The sequence below is a fragment of the Drosophila guanche genome, unplaced genomic scaffold (assembly GCF_900245975.1).
Source record: "Drosophila guanche unplaced genomic scaffold, DGUA_6, whole genome shotgun sequence".
Taxonomy (NCBI): domain Eukaryota; kingdom Metazoa; phylum Arthropoda; class Insecta; order Diptera; family Drosophilidae; genus Drosophila; species Drosophila guanche.
This window is the reverse complement of record NW_022995746.1, coordinates 808,172-821,437: the sequence shown is the minus strand read 5'-3', so window position 1 is coordinate 821,437 and position 13,266 is coordinate 808,172. Positions and strand designations below refer to the sequence as shown.

General features: G+C 48.2%; 1 protein-coding gene across 3 annotated transcripts in view; it reads left to right on the top strand.

Moving 5' to 3' along the window:
- LOC117582543 (Down syndrome cell adhesion molecule-like protein Dscam2) overlaps positions 1 to 13,266 on the top strand; it is a 117,668-nt gene that overhangs the window by 80,180 nt on the left and 24,222 nt on the right. For all 3 annotated transcript variants that reach the window (XM_034270351.1, XM_034270352.1, XM_034270353.1), the window contains 2 exons: positions 4,744 to 6,936; positions 7,172 to 7,729. In XM_034270351.1, the coding sequence (XP_034126242.1) occupies positions 4,744 to 6,936; positions 7,172 to 7,729 (2,751 nt within the window). The remainder of the gene's footprint in view (positions 1 to 4,743; positions 6,937 to 7,171; positions 7,730 to 13,266) is intronic.

Sequence of the window (13,266 nt, the reverse complement as noted above, 5' to 3'; positions counted from 1 at the left end):
TCTTGTTCTTTTCTCGGACTTAATGTGATTGCTAAATACTGTCCACCATTGGCTACTCCCCTCTACCTCCTCTTTGACTAGTGTCTTCCTGTAATTTATGAGCAGTTACCAGCCAGTTTCCTCTTTGGTTTTGCTTTTGGTCTGGTTCTGGCTCTGGCTCTGGTTTCGGCCTCCTCTGCGGTGGGGCCGCAGTTGTTTTAGTTTATGCGCTCAATTTAGTAACTAGTTAGCCAGAAATGTGTGTGTGTGTGTGTGTGTGTGTGTATGGTCCGAAAACCACTTTCAGCCGCACAGCCAGAGACAGACAGGGGGCAGGGACGGAGGGAAAAGCAAACAAGAAACTAATAAAAAGCCAGAGACCAGAAACCACACAGAGCTCATAGCTCAAATGCGCTGACAGCAGGCACGAGTTATGCGTAGAGCAGCCCCCACAGCATTCCCCTCTCGAGTGGAGATTCTGGAGTGGAAATATGTTGAGCTTTTCCAACTAAATGCTATAAAAATTCTTGACTTAATAGCAAAACAAGCCGGGCAACACACACAGAGAGACAGCCAATGGCCAGGGCCATCTCCATCTATGTCTCTGCTGGAGTATCATCTATGAATCTATAGGAACTCTCCTCCACCTCTCCCTGTAAGGGCCACTAAAGAAAACTAACAAGTTACCAAAGCAAACCATCTGGTGGCAGGCTGGCAGCATCCATATGTGGCAGCAGCGGCAGCAGCAGGCTTTGAGGAACGAGAAAAACTTGAAAGGCCAAAAGAAAAACATTTAGTAGATGATGAAAATCATGGCAAACATCAGCAAGGGGAAGAAGATGCCGCAGAGAGGAAGCTCAAAGAGGAAGAACTCCAAAAAGATAGAACTCGAGAGAGATCCCTCGAAGAGCTGGCAGAGTCCAAACTCTGGGCTGTACATTTCTCCGCAAATGAAAGGACTGTAATTTATTGGTTGTTTCGTTTTTTAAAGTTTTAACATTCATTAGTTACAAATGAAGGAAAGACAAGACGCAGCGCAGAAGCAAAGGCCTGCCTGCCTGCCTAGAGCCTTGTGGCACTGCCAATCGTGTGGCTTATTCGCCTTATCATTTATCTTTTCGGCTCGGGGCAATTTTCGCGTGAGAGTTTGTGGGGTTTTCCTTGGTTTGGGCGGGGGGTAGCCCTAGCCCGCTTGTTGGCCATATCAAATCGCTTTTGCTGCTGCTTTTTGCCTCCTTTTTGGCTGTGCTTTTCGCGTTGGCCTGTGGCCTGAAGCGCGTGCCTGTCCCTACTGCCTCCCCCCCCCCCCCCCCCCCCCCCCCCCCCCCTCTGCCCTGCCACACACATCCAAATTGGATTTGGCCAAGTTAAGCAATGGCCATTGACTTGAACTCTGTTAAAGCTCTGTCGATTATTTTTAATGGATTTCTCTTCTGTTCACTCTTTCGAGAGATTCCCTTTTTCCGCAGCTCTATCTCTCCCTCTCCCTCTGTCTCTTTGTCTTTTTTGGGTGTTTTTTGCTGCTTTGTTGCAATTAAAATTAAAATTAATATTAGCTTTCTGCTGTTGCTAATTTTATTGCTCATTCTCGTAGTTACTTTGCCTTTTCCCCACCGCTTTCCCACCTGCTGTGAAAATTAATCGCGAGTGCTGGAGGTGGAAAATCCTCGAATGCTGTAGCTGAAAACTCCCTGAAATTAGGGTCCCTGGTAAACTAATTGCTGCTTAGGGAGCAAAAGATACGACAGAGATCCCTCCACTAATTGCATTAGATTTTTGTCACTTTTTTATACGCTTTCAAGGGGTAAAGGGACTACGAGAGGATTTACCTGTAAAGTGGGAATTTCTCGGTGTTTTACCATTAAAATCCAGCAAATTCTGTGAATTTTTCTCTACATATTTTAGCTCCAAGAAGTGTGTCTGCTTATATTAGTGTATCTAAGACTTCGCTTAACGTTTGCACACATTTTTCTCCGCTCTAAAATTGAGTTACGAGATGTGAAAATTGAAAATTAAATTTAGTTGGCCCTCGTTTTTCTTAATTCGCGAGGGGGATCGGGGCTGATTATAGCTTTATAAATTGTTTCACATTTCCAGATCCAAACTAAAGTTTATTTTAATGTTTTTTTCACTTTATTTTTTCGGGAAATTGTGATAGAGGAAGCGGAGGTCTTGGACTCTTGGACTTGTGGAGGGGAAATAAGTTCTCCGAAGAGTAGATTGCCTGGGAAAGAGGGTCCTGGACTCTGAATGGTGAGGGGCGAGGGTTGCTGGAGTGTAAAGAGGATTCCCAAACTGTAAACTGCGGCAGCAGGAAGGTTCAGGAGGCCTCTGTTAAAAATATAGCCTCCCTTCGGAGGGTCTCCCCTTTGTGTTTGTTAATAGTATTTTCCAAGTGAACGAATTGTTTGGGATTGGGCACAGCCGGGAGGCGTACTTGGAACGAGCGAGAACTTATTGAAGGACAGGAATACTTTTTTTTCCCAGGAAAAGAGAATTTATAGAGAGGAAGGAGGAGAGATCTTTGAGGCAGGAGAGGCAGAAACTGCCCAACAATTTGGCAATTGATTGGAAAAATATTTCTAACACGATTCTCCATCGCTGGAGGGGGGGATTGATGGTTGATGGGTGATGGTTGATGGTGGGGGGGTAAGGGAGAGGGACTCTGTAAACTAATTCAATTATTTGCGTACATAATTTGAGGCGGCAGCGGGACGGGGCATGTCCGCAAAAGAATCAGCAGCAAATTTATATGCAAAACACGCATAAAATTGTTTCTTTTTTTGCCGGACGCTTTTCCAGCGCGAAGTCCTTTGATTATTTATGAACACGAAGGGGAACAGTGTGGGGAAATAATTGTAGGAACGGAACTGAACGGAACTCTGCCCTAAAGAACTTCTTTGCTACCGCCCCTCGAGCCGCCGTAGGTTCCATTTTAAAGTAATCATCGGGCAAGGAGTAGGGAGACCTATTTTTAGGTCAGTTTTGTGGCGCTGCCCCTTGCCTCTGCCTCTTGTTTGTTGCATGCCTTTTGGCTCTCAAAAATGTGTAGAATGTGCAGTGTGTAATGGCTTTGTTTTTTTTCTTTTTTGTGGCTAAAACATGTTCACAAAAGTGACAATTAAGCCAATTTGAAGCCATTTAGACGTGAGGGTAAAGCCACAAAAACTGAGCCACAAAAGCAAACAAAAAGCGAAACGAAAACGCCGCCGCCGATCTCGGGTCTTGATTTAAGCTAACAATTCTTTAATGGGTTCGGGTTATGCTGCTTGTTCTGGTTCCACATTGGGCTGTGGCTTTCAGACACAATCAAATGTAATTACACGCACATAAACACGCAAAAGAGAAGAGTCCAAGTCCAGGTCCAATTCCAAGTGGAAGATGTGGCAGAAGACACCTGGAAGAAGCCAAAACCCCTTCCAGAATCACGCAATTTACTATAATTTACGCGCTGAAGGCAGCCAGAGACAGAGGAAAGGGCAGACATCGCGGAGAGGCAGAGAGGCAGAGTGGCAGAGCCGAGGGATGGAGCTGGAGCTGGAGCTCGTGGAGTGGCAGTGTCCGGTGGTTCGGGTTGTGCTCCAATTTCTTGGGACTGCGGCAGACTAAGAGTGGTTCTCTCTGACGCCTCTTCTCTTTCATCGCTTCTCTGAGGCTTCCATCAATGCAAAGGCACACGGCGGAGTGGGGTGAAGTTTATGGACAAAGTCATTAGGCAGTCGCCAGGCAGTTCGTTTAGCAAACTCCTCGCTGTAAGGGGCAGTTCCAAGCTGTGGCGACACTTATCCGTGGGGCAGTTAATTACAAAGTGGTTGGCACCGCCACAAGGCACAGGAGAAGACATCATTTAACGCCATTTGCGGTGCATAAGAGGCCACTAATGTCGGGATGGAACGGTACGGGGAACTATGACTTGCAGTCGTCCGTCTGCCGTCTGCCGCCTGCCGTGCAATGAAAACTTGAAGATGAATTCAGGGCAAAAATGTAAATTGCTGGGGAAATTAGTAAATGATGAAAATGTAAGAGATGAACTTGAAGCTGACTTCAAATTTGTAGTGTCATCTGCCATAAGTTGATTATTGTAAGAGGAGTGACTGACTGCTGTGACACATTTTGGTGGAGTGACTTCTGTGACAGATTTGGGCTCTTCACAATTGTGCAAACACTTGGAAATTGTGGTGGAAACAGAGTTGAGTTAGGGTCTGTTTTGTGTGCTTAAAGTATCTGAATGAATAAAAGCAAATTGAACTACTTGCTGGCTTCACACCTCGATATCGGATGCGAGTAAATGTAGCCTCAGATACACCTTAAATTGACCTCCAAATCAATCAGTTAACTCCTCAATGTATCACTCCCAAAATTATCGAGGCAGCATCACCATCTACTACCGCTAATGCTAATGACATTTCTTTCTGTAACTCAGCAAAGAGGAAGAGGGTCGGACTTCATTAGTTTAATTAATAATTGACAAATTTCGTGTCTAATCAGACAACACAGTACACAGCGAGCGAGTCCCTAATCAGCGGGCTCCTCCAAGTCATAGCTATCAGTTGCAGGACCTGCCACTGCTGCTCCTGTCGATCCTTTTTCATGACTAATTCAATTAGAGGAAAGTTTCCGAGTTGCCCCCGAAATTGTGCGCTGCCTGCGTGTTTATTAATTTTCATCATTTTGCGGTTCCTTTGATTTACGAGAGGGACATGCCACCCCACACACTCTTCTTCCTTGACTAATTTTCGCTTCTCTCTCTCTCTCTCCTTGCAGACTATCCCCGAGTGGAGGTTGGACCGGAGAATCCGCTGCGCGTGGAACGTGACCGCACTGCCAAGTTGGAGTGTAATGTCGATGCAAAGCCAAAAGTGCCAAATGTTCGGTGGACACGCAACGGGCGCTTCATTAGCTCCTCGCTGGTACACACGATCCACCGGGTGAGTGTCCAGGATGCTGGCAAGTACACGTGCAGCGCGGACAATGGACTGGGCAAGACGGGCGAGCAGGAGCTCATCTTGGACATACTCTATCCCCCCACGGTGGTCATTGAGTCGAAGACGCGCGAGGCGGAGGAGGGAGAAACGGTGACGATACGCTGCAATGTCACCTCGAATCCCTCACCCGTCACCATCGAGTGGCTGAAGGAGGGAGCTCCAGACTTTCGCTACAACGGGGACATCTTGACACTCGCTTCGGTGCGCGCGGAACATGCCGGGAACTACATTTGTCGGGCGGTCAACATAATGCACAGCCAGGGACAGGAGCGCAGCGAGCGGATAGGCAACTCCACAGTGGCGCTGCTCGTCCGACATCGCCCCGGACAGGCGTACATTACACCCAACAAGCCAGTGGTCCATGTGGGCAACGGAGTGACACTCACCTGCTCAGCCAATCCCCCGGGCTGGCCCGTGCCGCAGTATCGCTGGTTCCGCGACATGGATGGGGAGTTCTCGAGCACCCAGAAGATCCTCGCTCAGGGACCGCAGTACTCCATACCCAAGGCGCATCTCGGGAACGAGGGCAAGTATCATTGTCATGCGGTGAATGAGCTGGGCATTGGCATGATGGCCACCATTGTGCTGGAGATCCATCAGCCGCCACAGTTCTTGGCCAAGTTGCAGCAACACATGACAAGGCGCGTAGGCGACACGGACTACACGGTGACATGCAGTGCCAAGGGCAAGCCAGCGCCCAGTGTCAAGTGGCTGAAGGATGATGTGGAAATTATACCCGAGGTGAACCTGTACGAGGTGCAAACGAATCCCGATCAGGGCCTCAATGGCATGGTCACAGTGCAGAGCCAGTTGAAGTTTAGGGGCAAGGCCCGCCCGAATGGCAACGACTTGGTGCCCGGAGATCGGGGCCAGTACACGTGCCTCTACCAGAATGAGGTGAACTCTGCCAACTCCTCCATGCAGCTGCGTATCGAACATGAGCCCATTGTCCTGCACCAGTACAACAAGGTGGCATTTGACATAAGGGAAACGGCGGAGGTTGTGTGCAAGGTGCAGGCATACCCAAAGCCGGAGTTCGTCTGGCTCTATGGCAACAATCAGTCCCCGTTGACCATGTCCTCGGAGGGGCACTACGAGATTAGCACGACATCCGATAAGAATGATATCTACACGTCAGTGCTGCGCATCAATTCGTTGACCCACTCGGACTACGGGGAGTACACGTGCCGCGTGGCAAACAGCTTGAACACGATACGTGCCCCAATCCGGTTGCAGCAGAAGGGACCCCCGGAGAAGCCCACGAATCTGCGTGCCATGGATGTGGGTCACAATTACGTGTCCTTGAGCTGGGATCCCGGCTTCGATGGAGGCTTGAGCAAGACGAAGTTCTTTGTCAGTTATCGCCGTGTGGCCATGCCACGGGAGGAGCAACTGATACCCGATTGCGCCACATTGGCCAACTCCAACTCGGATTGGGTGGAGGTGGACTGCCAGCGGGACATACCCTGCAAGGTGACATCCCTCGAGCAGCATCAGAGTTATGCCTTCAAGGTGAAGGCACTGAATCCAAAGAGCGGCTCGCCCTACTCCAATGAGATTCTCGTGACGACAAAAGTGAGTCGCATTCCCCCACCGCTGCAGGTGACCTACGAGCCGAGCAGTCGCACTTTGGGCATCGATGTGGGTGCCACATGCCTCTCCCTGGTGGCCATTGTGGAGACCATGGTGCATGGGAACACGCCTCGCGCTGCCTGGGAAGTGGTGGACACGGTGGACAATCTGCAACTGTCTGGCAATGGACCCACGCACAAGGAGAAGATCATTGACCGACTGCTGGGCACTCGACGCATTGGCGGAGGTCGTGCCTTGGGGCACACCATCAGCGAGGATGAGGACGATGCGGGACTGAACACTTTGGCCCTCGAGGATGACAACAACAGTCCGACGGTGCGCGTGAAGCTCTGTCTGCGCAATAATCTGGAACATTGTGGCGACTACACGGATGCGGAGAGTAAGTAGAGGCTGCAGGATGGAGCCATTACGAGCAATTGCACCACTTCAATGGGAGTGATGCTGCTGCTGCTGCTGCTCGATGGATGGACAATCAATCAATCACTCAAACAGTCAGCTATCCAGCAGCAGCAGCAGCGGCATTCTCCTTCTCTCTGCCATCATCCATCCACTTCAAACCTTCCAGCGAATGCATTTTTCATGACTTTATTCTCTCTCTCTCTCCCCCTCCCCAGTTGGACGTCCCTACATTGCGGAGGCTAGTGCTTTGGCCACGCCCACACTGATTGCTATAATCGTCTCGTGCATTGTGTTTGCTTTGTTTGCCGGCCTGCTGCTCATGTTCTGCCGCTGCAAGCGGAATCAATCGAAGAAGAGCGCCGCCGCCAAGGACTATGAAATGGACTCGGTGCGTCCCTCCATCGTTGCCGCCCAGCAGAGTCAGGCACCGCCGCCCTACTACCCCGCCAGCGGACTGGACAACAAGGCCCTCGAGCACTCGATGGACTTGGCCCTCAGCCTGGAGGAGCAGAAGACGGCGCTGTATGCCACACAGAATGGCTACAGCTATCACCCGGGCAGCGGTGTCGTTGGCGTCGGCATGGGTGGCGGCGTCGGTGGCATTGGGGGCATTGGTGGCAGTGTCGTCAGCGGCATGGGTGTCGGCGGCATGGGCGGTGTGGGTGGCGTTGGCGGTGGCGGTGGCGTCGGCAGCGTTGGCGGCATCGGTGGCAGTGGCGTCGGTGTGAATGGAATACCCGGTCTCCAAGGACACACAATGCCAGGAAATGAATGTAAGTACACACAGAAACACTCCCAAATATAGCCGTAGATAGATCTAAGCGGGGTTTTTGGGTCATGGAAAAACACTGCAGGTATTTTCGGTGCACTTCGAGATGCTCTACTTTGGCGCGGGGAGTTTAAGGATTGTTTTCAATGGATAAATTTGAAGGAAGTTGAAGAGGAACTATGCAAGGGTAGTAGGAAGTTCGATGCCCAAAGTGGCCTCGATTACCACAATTAGAATTCTGTGAAAATATGTATAAATTTTGAAGGAAACTTCCTCGTTACTAGCTTCTACCACTAGCATACTCTCCAATACTTCAACCTTAACCAGAATCCACCATTCACCACATGTAGCACCATTTCTACATCCATCCCCCTCTTTTACCCTGCCATCGGAAGAACCTTCAAGCACACGAACCAAAAGGTGCAATAAGAAAACTAAAATGAAGAAAAAGGGAGCATAAATCAGAAGAAAATGAAAACAGAAGCGAGGCAAAGAGTATCGAAGCGAGAAGAAGAGTCGAAAAACCAAAGTGAGAAATACTTCCGGTCCAGGACAGGAGGAGACTCAGGAACGCGGCTCTTAGCTTCGACTCTCGACTCTCGGCTTGGCTCTTGGTACGTTTCGGTGATTTTTCATTGTCCGCAAAACAAAATGAAATCCGTGCCACCTGCCTGCCCCACCAACGGTTGTGGGTGGCAAAACTCTGGCCAAAGGTGTGTGTGTGGCAAAAAAGAAAGAAAAAATGATTGTTGCGTTGCCCATGAAAAGTGGGAGCGCTTGTGGGTAAAAAGTGCAAAATGGAGTTCGAGTGGCAAATCGATGGCAATGCCGCATTCATCAACCAGCCACACACACACACAGAGAGAGAGTTGCAACGCACTCAGAGACAGAGAGAGAGAGAGAGAGAGGCTGGGAGGAACACTTTCCACTTCCGTTGTAAATTTGTTGAAACAGCAATTTTTTCTAAACGTTTTTTCTTTCGTTTTGTTGTTGCTGTTTGTTTGTTGCTTTTCAACATTTTGTAATATACTTTCCATTTCATTGTTGCCGCCCCTTGCTGCCTGCTGCCTGCTGGCTGCTGGCTGTCGCTGCTTGACGCGCACGTCCTCGTCCATTCATTCTGCAGCGTGGGAGGACCTCAGTCCATGTCGCTTGGTGCTTGGTGCTTGGTGCTTGGTGCTTGGTCGTACCCGTCATCATCAACGCTGTGTGGTCCTTTAAAAAGGGGGCAACTGGTACTCCCCACTGTAGGGCACTCTTCCCCTCATCCCTTTGGGTGTGTGTGTGTGGAGTACAAAATGAATGCGTAAACTGGACGCTGGCTGGCTGGCTGGCTGCTCCTCCTCCTGCCATCCCCCTGTTGCCTTGTGGTTTTACACAATTCGCCATACAATTCATTATTAATTGTTGTTTCTGGTTTTCGCTTTACTTTTTTAACCGCCGAGACCGCTCGTCTCCCCACCCTTCAACAGTTCTTTTGTTGGAAATCCCTGAAACATTGCCCCTCTCCGGGTGTGTGTGGCAGTGTCATGGCTGGGGAAAGGTATTAACCTTTCACATTTGAAACGTTGAAGCGGAAAGAGGAGTTTTGCAACAGGAAGCAGGCAGCAAGGGTGAGCAGGTGGCGCTTCGCTTGGCATTTTCTAATGACGTGAACATTAAAAAATTCCTTAATTTTTTCCCTAGAACTAGAAGCTGATTTAGCTGAAGGGGAGGGAATACAAAAGGCGAATATATTGGTGGAAGACTCAGGGAACTCAGGGATGGAAAACAATAGTTACTAGTAGCTGAAGCTTTGTAAGAGATTTTAGAGGGAAAGTTGAAGGAAGTTACTGAAACTTTGAAGTGTGGGACCCAAAATAAATAGGTGGAAGCAAAATACAGAGACATCTTGAACTCTCTCTTGGAAAGATTTCGTCAGGTAAAACTCGAATCTGTGGCATTCAGTGGATATATCGGAAACCTTACACAGAAACCCAATGAAAAAGAAAGCTGCATACCCAAGAAAGATACAAATAGGAATATACTTCCAATCTTTTTTCATCCCCGCAAACATTTAAGTTTACTTGAAAATGTTGGGATTTCTCTGGCAGATTTTCAGCTGCGGCAATCATTGTGTTTAGTTTTTGGGCCAATTTCCAGTTTCAATTGTTTTTGAAGGCCAATTAAAATGTTAAGGCGCTTAGCCAAGGAGCCAAAGTACTGCACAGGGGGAAAGGGAGAGAGTGCTGGTGAGTGGCACTGCGGAGAGAGAGAAGGAGAGCAAACATTGCCACTTAATTGCATTTAAAAACGATTGCCACAGGGAGAGAGAGAGAAAGGAGTAGAGGCTGTGGGTACAAGTGGAGTATTAAGTGGCAAAAGGGAGTAGTAGATGTGGCAGGAGCAGCAGCAGCAAGGATTGCCTGTGTGTGTGTGTGTGTGGCAGTGGCAGTAGCAGCTAATTTGCCAAGTGAAAGTGGCATGAATAATAAAGGGTTGAAAGGGCAGAGAGAGAGGGAGAGAGTCGCCAAGGGAGAAGGAAGTACAATTGGGAGAGTGAGAGTGAGAGTCAGGGAAGTGTTGGGGCAACAACAGAGCAGGCGGCGAGACAAACAACGATGCAGGAAACTCCATTTGCTCCTGCCCCAGCCCTGTTCCCTCCCCTTGCCGCCTATCCATTTCATTGTAAGCGCTAATTGCCGCTTAAGGAGTCCCCAAACTCAAACGAGAGAGCGAAAATGTCCTTTGCCAGATGCTGCTGCACAACCCAAAAATCCTTCGCAGCCCCAGAACAATCGTTCGACGCGGCGACTCCACGTGGCAGCGGCAGGCAGGAGTTTGGGTCTCCATTTGTTGTAGTTGCCTGCACTTTTCGGGCTCGTTAACGGTTTTGCCCCATGCCCCCTCCCCGCACGTGGCAAGCAGCAAGCGGCAATTGCTTTCGTCGTAGGCCAAATACCTAATGAACTTTGCATGTAACCCCCACATCCCACTCCACTCCTAGCTCCACGACAATAAAAACAATCAACGAACGAACGAACGAACGGAGCTGCAGACAGAGAAAGTGCAGCCCAGACGCAGAGGAGAAGACTACGGACAGAGGGGGAATGGGTGGAAAGGGCAAAGGAAATGGAGTCGTCGCCTCGCTGTGGTTGAATTTGCTTTGTGGTGGGATTGGAGAGCGAAGATTACACTGGACAGCAGGGCAATTGGTGGACAAAAGTAAGCGACTAAATATAGGATTAGCTGGGGAAAGAAGTTTGGAACTCTCCAACATCTATCAGCCAAAAATCTACCCCGCAGAAAACACTTTAAGTTTTGAAGCAGCTTCGCCATTTAAGTTCTTGCAGTTTGTGGTGCGTTGAAAGTTTTTTGCACTCTCTGAGGGAAAATAGAAACTAAAGTCGTCGTCCGAGGCAGAGTCTGAGTTGGAGGCTGTGCCAGCTGACGACACGCCCACGGCTAGACATTGGCTGGAACGCGTTCGTCCTGGCAAATAAATGCAAACAGAAAACAAAACAAAACAAAATCTAAATGGGAAACCCAAAAACCCAAAAATAAATGCAAACAAATGTCGTGGCATGTCGTGTGTCGCGTGGGGCATGCACAAGAGTCAACCAGCCGTTGCAAAAATTTCTGTGAAAAGAATAGAAAATAAAATGGAAAGAATCTCGCGCTCGCCTCGACAAATTTATTCGCTAAATAAATAAAGCCATGAACTAGGCAGTCGACGGGCCACCCCTAACCCCGGCCTCACCCATTTGGGCCATAGTTTTGGTTGCTATTCTGTGGGTTCTGTTGTTGCTGGCTTTCTATGGGGGCTTAAAATGCAGGCAACATGGCCAACGATGGCCCCGCAAAGCAAATAGCCGCAAAATAGTTTTGCGCGCCCCAAAAACGCAACCACGGTGGTGGCAGAAGGGTGAGGGAAAGGGCATTGGTGGGGCATGCTTCACATTCTATGCTGCATGCAGCCGAGCCTTTTAGGCTCTTCTCTTCTCTCGCTTTTTCCCAGTGATTGCCTCTCGAACATGTTTGTCTTGTAACCAGCCAAACAGCTGGCGGTTTCAGCGAAGATCCACCTCCTCCGGCTCCCCCTCCGTATTGTAGGGGGGCCTTGGCACGGCCTGACCGTCTGACCGCACACTAGAGCCGTGGATGGGGCGGGGTACGGGATGACCATTCAAAGACACAAATCTATGAGCTCCCAATTTGTGCTGGCTTTTGTTTTTTCTACAGCCACTGCCACTCGGCCCAGCAAAGCTAATTGGCTTAAATCTAAACACAGTTGCTAACACACACACACACACACACACACACACAACTAACTGATGAATGAAAAGTCAGCGAAATTGAAAGGGAAGGGTGAAGCAGGGAGAGGGAAGGGTATGATGAAAGCGAAAGGGAACTAAGGGAAACAGTTTGGGAATACTTTCAGATACAAGTAAAAAAAGTAACAAAAAAAAAGGCATGAAAGATGAAAAATATTTTCTATATTTATTTTCTACCAATTCTCTTGAAAGTGGAATCAACAGAACCAAAACATTCTCAGAATACACCTAATAATTCTGTGGGTAGAAGCTTCACATCCTTAACATCCCCTAAAATCCAAAGCAACTCACTCCTTAACGAACTTTCCCATTCAAAGTAAGGAAAACTTTCACTGCAAAATAGAAGCCAAAGCCAAAAAAGGGTCAAGAGTTTTGTGTCTCATTTAAAATATTCAATACCCGCGACGGGACGGCGACTATCTTTAGAATCCATAGACTCCCCACTCAAAAGATATGCCAGCAAAAATCTTTCGCTCAAGTAACAGCAAAAAAATCACTAAAAACAAACTAAAGATCGGTGGCAAAAAAAAAAAAAGGAAAAAGAAGGAAAGGGTAGAAGTCGCCCTGGGGCCGCCGTATCTACAGGTCGTAACCAACAGCCTTACAAAAATGTTGTACTGCACTTTGGCGGGCCCCTTGCTCTTTGCTAACCCCCCCCCTCGAGTTTTCATTCATGCTTTCAACACACAGCTACAAGAAATAGAGAGCAGAAAAAACAGCAAAAAGGGGAAAAGTGAAGCTGAGGCTGAGGCTGAGGTTGAGTCTGCGAGAGCGCAAAAGTTTTTGGACAACTTTAGGCAGAGGCCTCTCCCACTACCCATTGCCCACTGCCACTGCCACTCCCACTCCCTTCCTATAGAACACTCGGCAACACCAACATTAACATGGAAACAAAAGATTGTAGGACACTGCAGAAAAGGAACGAGGTTTCATTTGTAATTCAATTAAACTAAATTTAACTTAAATGGAAGATATGTCTTTAATGTTTCTTTTTTGCTGTTTTTTAAGTCATTTCTTCTAAGAATAATCACAGTTTTTGTGGAATTTCTGTAATGTTTTAAACAGTCTTTAAAAGCAGTTGAAAAATGTGCGTCCTTGAATGGCTTTCTGGAATTGTTAAAAGTATCTAAAAGTATATTGAAAAGTGTTTCGGAACTGCCATTTTTTGGCTGGTAGCTAGGAAAAAATGTTCTCCACTTTCTAGAAATTATTTTTGTACTTTTGTACA